Consider the following 15,574-nt stretch of genomic DNA (forward strand, 5'->3'; position numbering starts at 1 on the left):
CCAGGTTTTATTCGCAGACCTTTTCTGTGGATGCAATTATCCACCAGGTGGGATTAGACCTCAAGCTTGGTAGCTCTACTTTTGGATTTAAGCCCTCTTAGTTACGGGGGGTTTTGGGTTCTTGGATTACGGAGGATTTGCGTGTCATAATTCCACCCAAGAGGCCGATTCATTTAATTTCTTGGATGCGACCACCTCCTGGGGTTGCAAAATTAATAGTGGATGGTTGCTCTAGGGGTAGCCCTAGGATAGTTGCAGCGGGTGGTATTCTTCGTGATCATCAAGGTGACGTTTTGGCTGCTTTTAGATCTTTTCTTGGTTGCCAATCGATTATTTATGCTGAGCTTATGGGTATTTACGAGGGGTTGGAGCTCGCTACTCATCTTGGATACTCTACACTTGAGATAGAATCAGATTCAGCCACGGTGGTATCTTGGATTCATTCTCAGGCCCCTGTTCATTGGGATTATGCTTATTTGTTACGTCGGGTGTGTGCTTTGATATCCTCTTCTCATATTTTGATTAGACATGTGCTTCAAGATTCTACATGTGCTGCTGATTTCCTTGCCAACTGAGCTTGCACTCATCGGGTTAGTTGATGTTTCTTGTGTACTCAAGATCTACCTACGGGCTTATCTGACATTCTCCATTTAGGTGCACAAACTTTTCCTCATATAAGACGATAAGTTTTTTAGTTTATTTTTCAATTGATGATGTATTCTTTTTTTTTTGTTCTTATGTATTTACATTTATTTTAGGAGGTTTTAGGTTTTATCATCCTCCTTATGTAATTACTTCTATTTTAATTTATATGACAAGTAGGGGTCCTGCCTAACCCCCACTTTTTTGGTGGTTGTTTAATTAAAAAAAAAAACTTTACTAAAAAAAATTTCAACGGGATGAAAAGAGAGTAGAATTGGAAACATTGTCATTGTGCTTATTAATCGTTACAAGACATACACACCCCCAACTTCCATGAAAAAGATAAACAAACCCTTTATTTTTAGAAATGTCAAAACAAACCCTTTATTTTTAGAAATGTCAAAATGATTTTATGATCCTCATCCATTAATTAACTTTTATCATTAAAGCAACTGGCGATTACCTTTAGCATATACAATAACCTTTAAATCCTTAATTGACAATTATTTATTACGAATAAAGTAGAGTTTTTTTAATTAAAACAAACAGGAAAATTTTAACAAAATTTTATATCTTTGAATTTATCTCATTAGATTTGTTTTATTTTTTCTTAGCAATATATTAGGTTTGTTCTAATTTTATTTATAAAATATCGTGTACAGTTATAAAATATTATGTACAATGATAAATAATCTTTTATTTATTTATTTTAGATTTACACTAATTTATTTGATACAATATATGAAAAATAAATGATTAAATCTCACATACAATTATTGTGAAAAAAGGCAAACGAAAAATCAATTTTTAATGTCATTGGCAATTAATAATTAAGGGTATAAAGGTCATTGTACAAGTCAAAGCTAGTCAAAATTTGTTTAGTGGTAAAAGTTAACGAAGGGGTGCATAAGTCATTTTCCTTTTGCTTGCACTTCCGATTTTTTGCCACGCAAACATTCATAATAATACGAGATTAAAACTTAATTACTTATAATTTTTTATATCATAACTATTAATCACATCTTTTTAAAAGGTAAGTACAAAGCTTATCATCATCCCAAAACTTAGCCATTATGATGTGTTTTTATAAGCAGGCAGCCTTATAAAACTTCAAATTCACATTTATGGATTCAAAATGTAAAACTTGATTGAGAATGTAACCATGTGCAGCAATAGAGCAATGTCAAAGTATTTCATCAGCAAAGAAAAGTACATAATCAACGCATGTTATATAGGTTCATGTACCCAGTAGCGGCTCGATCGGGCACTACTCAGAATCAAGTTGTCTCATCAGACTTTGAAATTCAGTTGCAAACTAAAGATATTGATGGTGCTCTGTCCTCCAAAAGCTTGCATTCAATTGAATTTAATATGACTAGGCTATAAGTCATACACGTATATGCTCTTTTCAATTATACACTAATTAATTTTTGGTTTTTAATAAAACAAAGGGAAAAATAAAAACGAAATGACACTTTAATCTCTCTTAAAATTATTTTTACCACTTAACTCTTAAAATAATTTAACATCTCATTTATCTTTGATATTAAAACGTACAGTAATAGAAAATACACTATTAAAGGGTAAATGTAACTATTTAACAAATAAGTTGATACCTAATTAATTTTAAGGTGTCAAATAATTAATTTATTATGAAAAATGTCAAATAATTAATTAATTTTAAGGTCTCCTTCAACAATATATTTTTTTAATTACTGTTTTAACATCAAAGATGGAATAAGGTATTAAAAATTTATCACGAACCAAGTGGTAGAAACAATTCTAAGAAGACCAAAATGTTAATTTCTCCCTATCTAGTGAACAGTCACATTATAGCTACAAGTCGTATGATTAGGCATATAATAAGGCATCTATTGAAGCAGAGAGAATGAGGTATTGAGTGTCCATAGACATCACTCATTGCATTGCAGTTTCTTAAAGTAATTGATTTAGATGCCGTTGTATATTGTCAATGTAAAGTGAATACGAAATAGGTTCATACCTCTTATAGCATCCTAAAAGGTTATATTATCTTTCACTCAATATATGGATAAATAAATATTTTAAAATATATTATAATTTTCTATTCAAGTATAACATTACTAATTACACTACTAGAAAAATGGGCTACCATGACAGAGAATATCTGTCATCCGACCCTGTTTATGACAGAGTTTCTATCTGTCATTGTAGCCCCTCTCACAAACCTGTGACAGTAATTTATCTATCATAGGTGTATGTGACAGCTTATAGCTATCACAAATGTGTCACAACAAAAGCAACGTCGTTTTAATATTTTAGTGGTAAATTTGTTTTATTGTGAAAAATCTTTTGGCGGGTATTATTAATTCAATTTTAAATTATGGCGCGTAATTATGTGTCACAACTTTATGATTCTAATATGGTGTCACGATGTGAATTTTTTTTAAATAATAATATTATTAAAAAATTTTTTATTTTTTTTAAATCATAAATTTTTAATATTTTAAATAATATTAATATTATTATTTTATAATTTTATAAATTCCATTGAAATTTAAAAATCACAATATGTATAAAATCAATACATCCAAATCATCTCAACAATATTATCAAAACATCACTAAATCATCACTTGAAATAACCAAAACATTGTCAAAACATCATCTATTCAATTATCACAAATCTACATCCCAACACTACCCTCTGGATCATTACCAGCATACAAAAACATCACAACACTATATATCATCTGAAACACTACCAGGCTGATCAAGATTCACTACTATACTTAAGACTTTATCAAACAATATAGCATACAAATTTCATTACCACTTAGACTTTATCAAGATTCACTATCATCTGGAACAATACCAGCATACAAAATTCACTGCCACTTAGACTTTATCAAACAATATCATCATCAACTCCACTGCTCATACTATCAGCTCTGACACAAAGGAAGCATACTCGAGACGCACTTCATCAAGCTCACTTTGAGTGTATTGACATTTCCCTTTAAACTGTGAAATGATGATCACATGTCAGACTAAAGTAAACTATATATAGTTAAAAGTATTAAGTGAAGTAATCCGACAATGCATCTGAAAGAATGTGTACTTACATCATGGAGAAGTAAACTCGGGTCTGCAATTATGTCTTTCATAAACCTCAGCACATAGTATCCACACTCAGTACTCCCTGGTTGATTTGGGGACTATATCATCAACAGAATAATCATTAATACATATGCATATGAATTCTTTCAAGTGATTAAATATTAACAAGTCATGCGCTGCCAAAAAAAAAAGAAGAAAAAAGAAAGTCATGATTGCTTACCAAAACTTTTGTGATCTGTGGTTTCACCATTTTTTTACCAGTCACCGCAACATGAATTTATATCCCACTACATTATAATACATGCAGTAAGTAAATAAACATGATACATAAAATTATATTAGAAATACAATATCACCATACTTGGTAACTATGTCCTTCAGGTCACTGTCGTCACCCAAATCGTTGTTCGTAGAATCCAGATAAAACGCTTGCTTTGTCGTCATATCATTTACAATCAACACCCAATGGAAACTATTACACAAGAAATTGAAATTATGAATCATTTTAGTAAATGATCATCAATATAAAGTAAATAGAATTGTACCCAGGGTTATATGGCATGAAAATCATTTGCCCTTTGTTTGCTTTGTTCAACCGTTCGGCAATAAATTGTGCCCTTTTTACCCTTGTAGCAAAGGCATCCTTATCATGGGCTGATGATACGAGTCCTGTGTGTATGAACCCAAATGGTCTACCCACTATATCATTCGCCATGTGTGCATGCAACATCCTGATGCAATTAAGATGATGAAATAGTGAGAATGTTGCCAATAAAAAATATCACTAAAAAAAAGAAACTAGAGAAAGGAAGCAATAAACTAAAAATTGAAAATAAGCTAGTAATTATGATTTTGTAAACTTACGCGATGTATAGATGCATATGATTTGCTCCTAGCTCTTTCATTGAAATCAATGATTGACATTCATCGAGACCAATATGTGCTTTAGTTGGATGCTTGTCTACCTATTCATCCAACTGATAAGGTACGTAATAACCCATTTGAGCCAACTTCTTTTCACAAAGATTTGCAAATATTACAAGCCCAGGCACCCGGTTCATATGCACAATATAATAATTCCTTGTTCTTCTTCTTGCCAGTTGCTTCTCTTGAGGCTTTTTTGGTGATGTCTTCTTCTTTGGACTGCATGGTTTGTCTCTTGGACAATCAAGAGTCATTCTTGGTTTCTTGTGAGGCTTCATTGGTGATTCCTTCTTCTTTCTTGGTGATTGCCTTTTCTTAATCACTTGCTGCTTTGGTGATTCCTTTTTCTTCCTTGGTGATTGTCTTTTCGTTGGAGTTTCTGGTTTGTCTCCAGGACAATCAGCAGTCACTTGCTTCTTTGGTGACTCATTCCTCTTCCTTGGTGATTGCCTTTTCTTTATCAACGTTTCATGCTTCTTCTTTGCAGGTGATCCATTCCTTGTCATGCCGATTGACTGACAAGCAAAAAAAAAAAAAAACAGGTTTGTTATTACGGTTTTGACTACGGCTAAAATTGTCTAAAATCCAATGTTTAAGTCATTTTTTAACTTGACTGTGCACAACAATCTGTATCATACCTTGTCCTCATTATGACCAGTCATTTCTTCAGCTTCATCTTTAATTGTTTGCTCATCTAATGGAAAGTTTGAGCTTCCAACATCTGAATGTCGAGGTTGCTTTTTAATCTTCTTCTTTAGATCACTCAACTCTGCTTCTTGCTTATCTAACCTCTCTAGTATGTTTAGTCGCTCTTGTCGCATTTGAAATGAATTGTTTGGGGTGTCAAAGTACATCTTAGGTGATATAAATTTCCCAACACCCTGCATATGTCCAGAAGTGGCAGGCCTTCCAATTGAACGTGCAAGAATATCATTTCTTGCATCAGCTTTAAATTCTCCTTTTTTAGCTTTCTCTTCCAGTGCATCCTAATTGCATAATAATCATATTGATGAATATCAATTTTTTTCCAACAGAACTTACTTAAAAAAAAAAACCTTGCTATTACTTACAATCTTCTTCACAACTGAATCAACATCAGGATCGTATTCACCGTTTTTCATCTTCCTAGCACGCTTCCATGCTACACTCCTGTCAACTTCAGTTTCGACAAGTCCAGTTTCTGAGCATTGTAGTTTAAAAAAATAATAATATCACAGCTGGTATGCATCCTTAACTAACCATGAATTGCAAGCAGTAAATTAAAACATAAGGTTTGCCAATTTCTCATCATCAAACCAACTATCTTTATACCAATAGCTATACAAGAATGGTCAAGTTAGTATCATAGTACTTACAATTTCATCAAGCAATCCAGCATATCCTTTTCTACTTAAACGATGGTTCCACTTGTTGTTAGCTCTCTTATTTTGCTGTTGACGCCTAATTCTCTACATAAAACAATCCATAATTAGATTTAAAGATGATTTTATGAAATGTCTAAATGTTTAACATTTAAAAGTATTCACCTCAAACTCAGTGGACAATCTAGAATTCACAAATTTATCCCAAACATTTTGAGGAATATGACTGTACTGAAAAGGTGGCCGCTTCAGCCTTTTACGATTGTGCTTGTGTGGCAAGATATACTTTGTGGTGAGCAAGTACTTGAAGTTTTTGAATGCACTACCAAGTGCTTGGAAAACTTGCTTCTTACTATTTGGATGAACAATAAAACGTTCCTGAGAAAAATACATAGCATAATGATCAAATAGTTTAACATATACATTATTCAATTCTGATATATAAATATAAATAATCATTTTACCTTAATAAACTCCCACAAACGACTTTTTAAATCTGGAGTAACCTTTCTCCATTCTTGGTTAATATCTGGAATAGAAGTACGGCCCAACAACCCAATAAAGCTTGCTAATTCAGTAGCTTCAGGGCCAACAGGTACACCAAGCCCATTGTACCTCACTACAAGCTTCCCGCCACTTATCCTCATCCTGCTAGAGTTTTTAGTTGGTCCTCTCACAGTGGAACTGCTCTTCGGAACATCATTTTCATCCTCTGAATTAGGAAACTCATCAGGAACCTCCTCATCCCTTGAATTATCTTCATCAGGAACCTCTTCATTACCCAAATAATCAATACTTACCTCGTTAGAGAGTTCATCATCAAGTCCTTTTCCTTTATCCATAAGGTTGCTCCTGCAATAAATGCACATTTAGTATTAGAACATTATATAACATATAAATAATGTCAAAAAAGGTAATCTAAAGTCAATACAAGGAAAATATAATAATAAAAGATAACGTAACACAAAACTATTATAAGACATACAAGCAGTAAATGCCATCAGCTTTTTCAAGCATCAATCCAGATGCCATGCTTGCCATCTCTTGCATATCTGTCCGCATCATTTAAATTTTCAATATTTGGTAACCCATTGGTCAGAGGGTTGTGTTCCATCATGATATCTATATCCTCAGCACTTGTCTTCTTTGGAACACATCTACGATGCATATGACTTACAACTGACCATATTTTATCAAGTTGATCAGTGACATAAAAGACTTGTGTTGCTTGTGAAGCCAATATAAATGGGTTTGATTTATGACCCAAGCGATTTAAGTCCACTAAAGTGAAGCCAAATTCATCAATTTTAATACCCCCATTATTTTGAACCCAATCACACTTGAACAAAGGGATTCTAAACATATGGTAGTCAAGGTCCCATATTTCGTTAATAACTCCATAGTAAGACATGTCTCCAAGAATAGGGTTTTTGTCTTTGGCACTTGCTACTTATAAAGTTGCTGCAATAAGGCTAACTCCACTATTTTGATGAACTCGTTGTTCGTCTCGTTCCCGAGTATGGAAACGATACCCATTGATGTCATATCCTGGGTGCTTAACTACAAAAGGACGGGGTCCTTGAGATAACCACCTCAAGATGTTCGAGACATCTTCATCATCATCTATCATCTCATATACCTATATAATAATAATCGTAATGAATGAATTATTGTATAAACATGACAATAACTTTACTAAAAAGAACATATAATGGAACATATATTATTAACCTTCTTATTAAGCCAAGTTGAAAAGGTGCGGTTGTGCTCATTGCTCAACCATCTCTCATTCTTGGCTTTTTGTGAATGATGACCCTTTAGCCATTGAATGTGCTCACTACATATTTGACATTTACATATTAAGCTACTGTTCAAATTCTTTAAAAATAATTCAGTAAAGGAACAAATTAAATGTTAAACATTAACAAACCTAATAAATGGCTGAACTTCTTCTGTGTTTTACAATACATATAGGTGCGCTTGATGAACTAAGGAATGATCAACATGCTCAAATTTTCCACTAGGCAAAGGCTTATCAATTGAAGAGGTTTCAACATGTCCAGGAGGAAGCCCAATTGTACTCATGTTTGAAACATATTCTGCATAAAATTCCAGAGCCTCTTCGACAATGTAACTCTCAGCTATGCATCCCTCAGGGTTATTACGGTTTCGAACATAAGCCTTTAGGCCTTTCATGTTCCTCTCAAATGGGTACATCCATCTTAAGTATACCGGCCCACATAGTCTAACTTCATTAACTAAATGGATGGTTAAATGGATCATTATGTCAAAAAAGGATGGCGGAAAGCATTTTTCGAGCAAGCATAAGGTCAGCGCAATGTCTTCTTCCATTTGGTCAAGTTTGGTCACATCAACAACCGTTACGCATAAGGAATTAAAGAAGAAGCACAATCTAATAATGGCATATTTAACATGATCTGGTAAGATAGACCTTAAAGCAATAGGTAAAAGTTGTTGCATGAGAACATGACAGTTATGAGACTTTAAACCTTGCAGTTTTAAGTCTTTCATTGACACTAGGTTCTGAATGTTTGAAGAATAACCTACAGGAACCTTTATGCTTTTTAATACTTCACAAAACCTTTTCTTTTCTTCTTTGGTCAAGGTGTAACAAGCTGGAGGCAAAAAAGTACGATTATTTTCTTTAACATCAAGTGCCAATTTCTGCCTAATCATTAAAACTTTTAGATCCCACCTCGACTTAATGCCATCTTTGGTCTTTCCCGGAATATTTAGTAATGTTCCGTAGATGCTTTCACAAACATTTTTTTCAATGTGCATAACATCTAACTGGTGACGAATAAGCAAGTACTTCCAATACTCTAACTTAAAGAATATTGATTTTTTCTTCCACCAAACACGATCGTCATCATCATCCTTTTTCTCGCCTCTTTTTTTGCGCTTTTTATCTTTCACTTTACCCCATTTGTTTTCAATACTCTCCACCTTTCGAAAAATGGCCTCACTATTCAATGGTTTCGGAGGAGGCTCTCTTTCATATTTATTATTAAAAGGTTGCTTTTGAGTTTGAAAGGGATGATCATGAGGAAGCCAACGGCGATGGCCAATATAAGCATTTTTTTTACTGTGTTTAAGTCTACATTTTGGCATATCTTCACCGCAATAAGGACAAGCATAATAACCCTTAACCGTACAACCCGCCAAATTCCCATAAGCGGGAAAGTCATTTATAGTCCACAATAGTACAGCCCGTAAATTGAAGAACTCTTTTTTGTAGGCATCATAAGCTTCCACACCAACATCCCATAGAGTTTGTAAGTCCTCTATTAGTGGTGCCAAGTACACATCAATATCATTACCGGGCTGTTGTGGACCAGAAATTAATAAGGATAACATCATAAATTTTCATTTCATACACAACCAGGGTGGAAGATTGTATGTTACAAGAAGAATGGGCCAGCAACTATACGTACTACTAAGAGAGCTATGAGGATTAATGCCATCAGCTGATAGGGCAAGACGCAGATTTCTAGGCTCTAAAGCAAAGGTAGGCCATTTTTCATCAACTAACTTTCATGCCGGTGAGTCAGCTGGATGTCGAAGCTTACCATCTATTTCCCTCTCATTTATATGCCAAGTCAAGTCTTTGGCAGTTTGTGAGGACTGAAACAAACGCCTAAATCTAGGTATAGGAGGGCAATACCATAACACTTTTGCAGGAACCCCCTTCCTATAAGCAGCAACACTACCATCTCTTTTCTTCCACCTAGATTCACCGCATGTAGGACAATTAGAAAGGCTTTCATACTCCTTTCTATAGAGTATACAATCATTTGGACAAACATGAATTTTGATATACTCTAAGCCTAAAGCACTCATTGTCTTTTTGGCTTCATACATTGATACAGGCAAGTCATTTCCTTCCGGTAACATGTCAGAAAGAGCACTCAACAAATCTGAAAAGCTACTATCAGACCACCCATACCTGCCCTTTATATTGTACAATTTAACTAAATCTGATAACTTGGTAAATTTGTTTGATCCAGGGTACAAAGGCTTCTCAGAATCTTCTAATAGTTTTTTGAATGCTTTAGGATCACTATCACAATCCTTAAAAGCATCTTCAACCATTTCAACAGTATTACCACCATCATAATCCATATATCCACTGTCATTTTGGCAACCTATATTGTCAGGAGATTTGTTGCGGATATCTTCCCCATGCCAAACCCATGTTTTGTATGACATATCAAGACCCCATATAATTAAATGATCTTTCACTTCTTTAGGCCTATGAAATGCTAAATTCCGACATTTATCACATGGACACCTAACAACACTAATTTCTTGATTACTTTCAACTGCAGTCTTAATAAATTTTTCCACACCAGCCTCATACTCATCAGACAATCTATCATATTTAAGCCAAGATTTATCCATTTTTTGTCTAGTACCTGACATATAATTGAGATAAATTTCAACATAATGTACTAATGGGCAGCAATGATAAACGGTTTCCATTATCAATAAATTAAGCAACAAAACATTATTAATATTCAATTTATAAATTCAATGAAATAAATAAGTTTAAAAAAAAACTTGTCATCATGTGCAACAAATATAACTTTACTAACATGCTATCATCATTGACCAAAACCACCGACTAACCATAGCCAACTAATAATATCCTATATAACTTGGCCCACATACATTTAACATTTATTTAAAAAAAATTCTAGCAATCCAGCATTTCATGGACCATAAGACTATATATATATAACCAACTAAACATTACTTGGTCCACATGACCAAACTTGCCCCCACATGGTACCATTTCCTTCAAACATAAAAAAGACAATTGAAAAGGGGGCCTTACTTTTTAACTCAATAAATTACACAAAATCTAGCTCACAATCATTAAAGAAAATGTCAACACCATTGGACCACAGTTTCAGATTCATCCCAACAAAAGACACTAGTAAATGAAAAGTACTATATCATCAACCAAAATCACTTCACACACATGCAAGCTCTGACTAAAAATTTACAGAATATAACAATATTCATTCAAACCATTGGCAGCAAACATTTTTCAAACACTGAACGGAAAGGCAAGTAAAAAATTGAACAAACCTGATGTTAGAAATCGAGTTTGAAAGGGAACAGGGCAGTGAAATCCTACGATTCAGAACAAATTTTTTTTAAATAAAAGATGAGGACATGCTAAATTAAATGATTGAGCAATTTCTAGATTTAACAGAAGGACAAATTATAAGCTTCTTGAATTAAAAAATAAACAAAAAATATAACAACAGAAACAAACGAGAATTAAAAAGTAATAATAAAGATAAACCTAGGGCATAAATTATGAACAAATAAGGGAAATAACAACAAAACTAACAATTAATTTTATAATGACCAATTAATTTATTCTGAATAAAAATTAAAAAAGTTAATTGATGACAAACCTAGGGATTCAGCGATTACAGGATGGCTTCTCCAACGCCGATTGAACAATAGAAAGAAGTAGTGACACCGACGGCTTCAATAATGGACGCGAAGGCGCAACAATAAGCATATGTGGTGATTTTGTTCCTAAAAACAATGGGTTCGAAATAATGGGGGGTTAAAGATAATGGGGGTTCAAAATAAGGACAGGAAGGCTCCTTCAATAGCATAAACTATGATTTCAGTTTCCATGCAACAGATTTCAAAACGAATTTGCAGATTAAAATATGTTAATAAACGGATTTTGAGGGGTTTCACTGCTTTGGTTTCTCAGCCCTTGCTGATGGAGTGATGGGTCAAAGGTGCCAACACTTAGAATTTTTTTTGTGTTTGTGGTTTACAATATACTGAAACGATAGCGTTTAAATGTTAAATAAATATTTTTATTTTAAAAATGTTTTAAATCTGTTAAACAGTGTCGTTTTATGTCCAAATTAATTCCACTCGAAACCCACGGTTTGATTAAATATTAATACGCTATCATGTTTATCTGATATATAAAAAATCTATCAGAAATCTGTCATGAATTTATGATGTACAAAAATTGTATCATATGTCTATCATATTCTTATGATAAATGACTACTTTTCTAATATCTATCACAAAAATTCTATCATGGTAGCCCATTTTTCTAGTAGTGTTACTAGTTAAATCAATTAGCACCCACAAATAAAACACCTTAGCAGATATTATGCATGGTGCAATTAATTGTGTAAAAGTGGAATAAAGAGAAAATTCATAAGGAAAATTAAAACAATAGAGGATTCAATGAATGATCTTTCAAACGTGAAAATTAGATATAAAATCATCACTTTCTAGCCAAAATTCTTCAAAAACTTCTAAAAAAATTTTCTGTGGACAAAATAACAGCTATGACTTCCGCATATATAAACGTTGTATGTTCTTTTGTGAGATCATTTAATATATGGAATAAGTAATCATTATGAATCTGTCAATGTACTTAGGGGCACAGATGATTACATTATTCTGCTTTGGTCAGCTGGTAACATCACAAAATCAAGTACACATAAACTCATATTCTACTGGGATTTATCGCGACACTCAATCATGAAAGCTCTCTACTAAATGCTTCCATTGCGGTGTGCACACCCAATAATTCAAAACATTTTTCTGCTTTGGTGGAAGAAACTATTTTTGATTTTTCAGAGACAACTCCTGGGCATTATTACTCCACTGGTTGTTCCGCCAATGTTCTTACACGAAGATGTTGCTGCTTTATTCATATAAGTAAGTTTGATATCTTGCAATTTGATTCCTCTGCATGGATTGCTCGGGCTGCAATCAAATGCGACAGCTTTTGGTGTAGCAGAAGTTCCTTGAATGTTCCTGTAAGTCACTTGACTAATCTTCACGCCTGAGTTCTGTTAATTTCAAACAAAATAAATTAACGAATCGATAAAATTTACTTAATCAATCAAGACTATTAAGATATGCAAATATGGCAAGAACTAACGTCATCATTTAATTTTATTGATAATTTCGGAAGAAAAAATTTACCTTGTTGGGGCATCCTTGATTGTTGGGGCAATAATTTTGATCAATTAAAATTGGGTTTTTAACATTCCTCATGATGATGTTTTGGAAGAAAACATTCCTTACAAAGCTTCTGCTAGGTCTAGCCCATGACTTGATTCTCACACCATTATCTGATCCTGTGAATACTGAATTTGTTAACGTAACGTTTTCGACACCATCTTCGTTGAGCTCCTTTCCAAGACTACCAATGCTGTGAATTTTAAATAAAAATTGTTAGACATAATTTCTATCAAGCTGCTAAGTATATGATATATGCATTGATGTATCATTTTTTTATGTGATAAATCGATTAATTAATTGATTACCTAACACCGTGCCCAGGGCCACACTTAATGTTGCTCATGTGCAAGTTTCTGGTTCCTCGACCGACTGAGATACAATCATCACCGGTCTGAATGGTACCGCCGGTGATTGTGACGCCGGTAGAGGATTCAACGTGGATGCCATCGGTGTTAGGGCTTTCGGCTGGAGCAATGAACTTCACATTTCGGACTATTACATTGTTGCAACTGCTGATTACTAGGTGACTGAGCTGACTGTTGATTGATGTCAAGCCGCTAACAATAACATTGTTGGCCGAATTGATTGTTATCGACTGCAATGAGAAAACGATGAGATGTTAAATATCAATACTGGTTTGAATTATAGCCGCTTCACCATTTTATAAAATTTGTTCAATATGTAAAATTCAAAGCCTTTTTCTTGCTTATAATTAGAAGGCATGGAATTAAAACCATAACATTAGCAAGTAATGCCATTTATAATTTTATATTTATGGTATGTGTATATAATATAGGAAGGAAATTCAAGGGTTCCGTTATATATAATGTGTATATTATTCCTAACTAAGCTTACATTAAGAGAATAAGAGAGAATGTGTGATTTCAAAAGTTTGACAATTCTAATATTAAAAAATGCGTTTATATAAATGAGCTTTTATAATTAGCAAATAGAATATGGTGCTTATAAAAAAAATTATAAAAAAAGGCTCTTGACCGTATATAAATAAAATATATACACGAGTAAAAGGATTTTTAAGAGTTTAGGTAAGCTCAAATTATAAAAGAATTTTAATTACTTTTTAAAATCTTCAATACCACATTTTTATTATATAACACAAGTGATCCTATAATAGAGTGACTGTACCATAAAAATGCCTCAGTTTTCTCGTTATAAATCTTAAAATTTCATTACATAATACATAATACATAATTAATCAAAATTTAGAATATGGAATGAAAATTAAGAATGCCCTCTATAACAACTGCGAAGAAAAATTTTAAAAATTTGAACTTCGTGTAATTTTCAGAATTACTTACCCTAGTTCCAACTGGGCAATTCCTTCCAGATTTCCTGCATGCCCAGAAGCCAGCACCTTTACCATCAAGAGTGCCACCAATTATTGAAAGTCTATCGACCTTAATGAACAGAATCCAACGATCCGATTTTCCAAGTGCACGATAATCATTAGGAGCCACAATCGTTCCCGATATCTGAACTGTAATCCTGCTCTTGCATGGCCCTCTAAAAACTGCATTCTTTATCAAGTACCTTCCCATTGGAACAACAATAGTGGAAGCCTGAGCTGACCTACACGCCACTGCCCATGCCCTAAGAAAAGATTGTGTTGAATCTGTTCTCCCATCTGGTTTGGCACCAAAAGTTATCACGTTGTAACTAGCTGCATTTGATGATTTGATGAAAAAGATGAGAAAGACAGAAACAACACAAGAAATTGTAATAAGCTTGGCTGCTGCCATTTTTATTTAGAGACAAGAAAGCAATCAAGCTAATTGCTTAATGGTAAGTAGTTGGATGAATCAAAGAGAAGAGTTAAGGGTATTTATATTGAAAAAGGATGGATGGTACGTATATATGTTCTTTTATTTTTACTAACGGTTTTTTTCTAGCAATGAATAAATTGATTAAACTATATAATAGATTAAACTATATAATAATATTATAAAATTAAAGTCAAAATTAAGTACTTGGAATGGCATTTTTTTCCCCTTTATATGCATGTGATAAGGATACGTACGGCAGCACAGTCCTCTATTAACTAACTAATAACAAATAGGGCGTCGTGGGTTAGTTAGAATGCAAACGTTGTTATTAACTTGATTGCCAATAATATTCTCTAATCATCGACATGGAAAGATAATTTTTGACATATTAAATTTGTCTTTAATCACTATTATTAGGTCATTATCCATTAGCTTAGACTTTTTGTTAAGGAATAGTAGAGCTAATATTTTGTATTCAAACTTCCATGTGCTCACTTTATTTCAGTTATTTCAATAATTCATCAATTTCAAGTTCCGCTCGAGTCAACATTTATACTAGCTTTGCTTGGTTTTTATTGGATTCACATTTCACATGAAATAGTTTGTTGTGAAGAAATATTAAAGTCACAAATTTTTTATACAAATTATATGACATGAAAACAATGCTTAGAAAAGAAAAATCAATACTGTCATGTCACATGAATTTGTATAATATATT

General features: G+C 33.2%; 3 protein-coding genes across 3 annotated transcripts; all 3 read right to left on the minus strand.

The window, feature by feature from the left end:
• Positions 1-7,475: 7,475 nt before the first annotated feature.
• LOC112099771 lies at positions 7,476-9,403 on the minus strand. Its single transcript, XM_024187242.1, has 2 exons — positions 7,994-9,403; positions 7,476-7,664 (listed from the first exon to the last, which is right to left on the minus strand). Exons 1-2 carry the CDS (start codon positions 9,401-9,403, stop codon positions 7,476-7,478), a joined length of 1,599 nt encoding a protein of 532 aa, XP_024043010.1.
• A 177-nt stretch (positions 9,404-9,580) lies between these two features.
• LOC112099772 lies at positions 9,581-10,447 on the minus strand. Its single transcript, XM_024187243.1, has one exon. The coding sequence runs from the start codon at positions 10,445-10,447 to the stop codon at positions 9,581-9,583; it is 867 nt and encodes a 288-aa protein (XP_024043011.1).
• Positions 10,448-12,678: 2,231 nt separating this feature from the next.
• LOC112099773 (polygalacturonase-like) lies at positions 12,679-14,832 on the minus strand. Its single transcript, XM_024187244.1, has 4 exons — positions 14,392-14,832; positions 13,378-13,667; positions 13,034-13,262; positions 12,679-12,897 (listed from the first exon to the last, which is right to left on the minus strand). The coding sequence occupies exons 1-4, from the start codon at positions 14,830-14,832 to the stop codon at positions 12,679-12,681; spliced, it is 1,179 nt and encodes a 392-aa protein (XP_024043012.1).
• Positions 14,833-15,574: the final 742 nt, after the last annotated feature.

This window comes from Citrus clementina, unplaced genomic scaffold (genome assembly GCF_000493195.1).
Source record: "Citrus clementina cultivar Clemenules unplaced genomic scaffold, Citrus_clementina_v1.0 scaffold_3, whole genome shotgun sequence".
Classification (NCBI taxonomy): domain Eukaryota; kingdom Viridiplantae; phylum Streptophyta; class Magnoliopsida; order Sapindales; family Rutaceae; genus Citrus; species Citrus x clementina.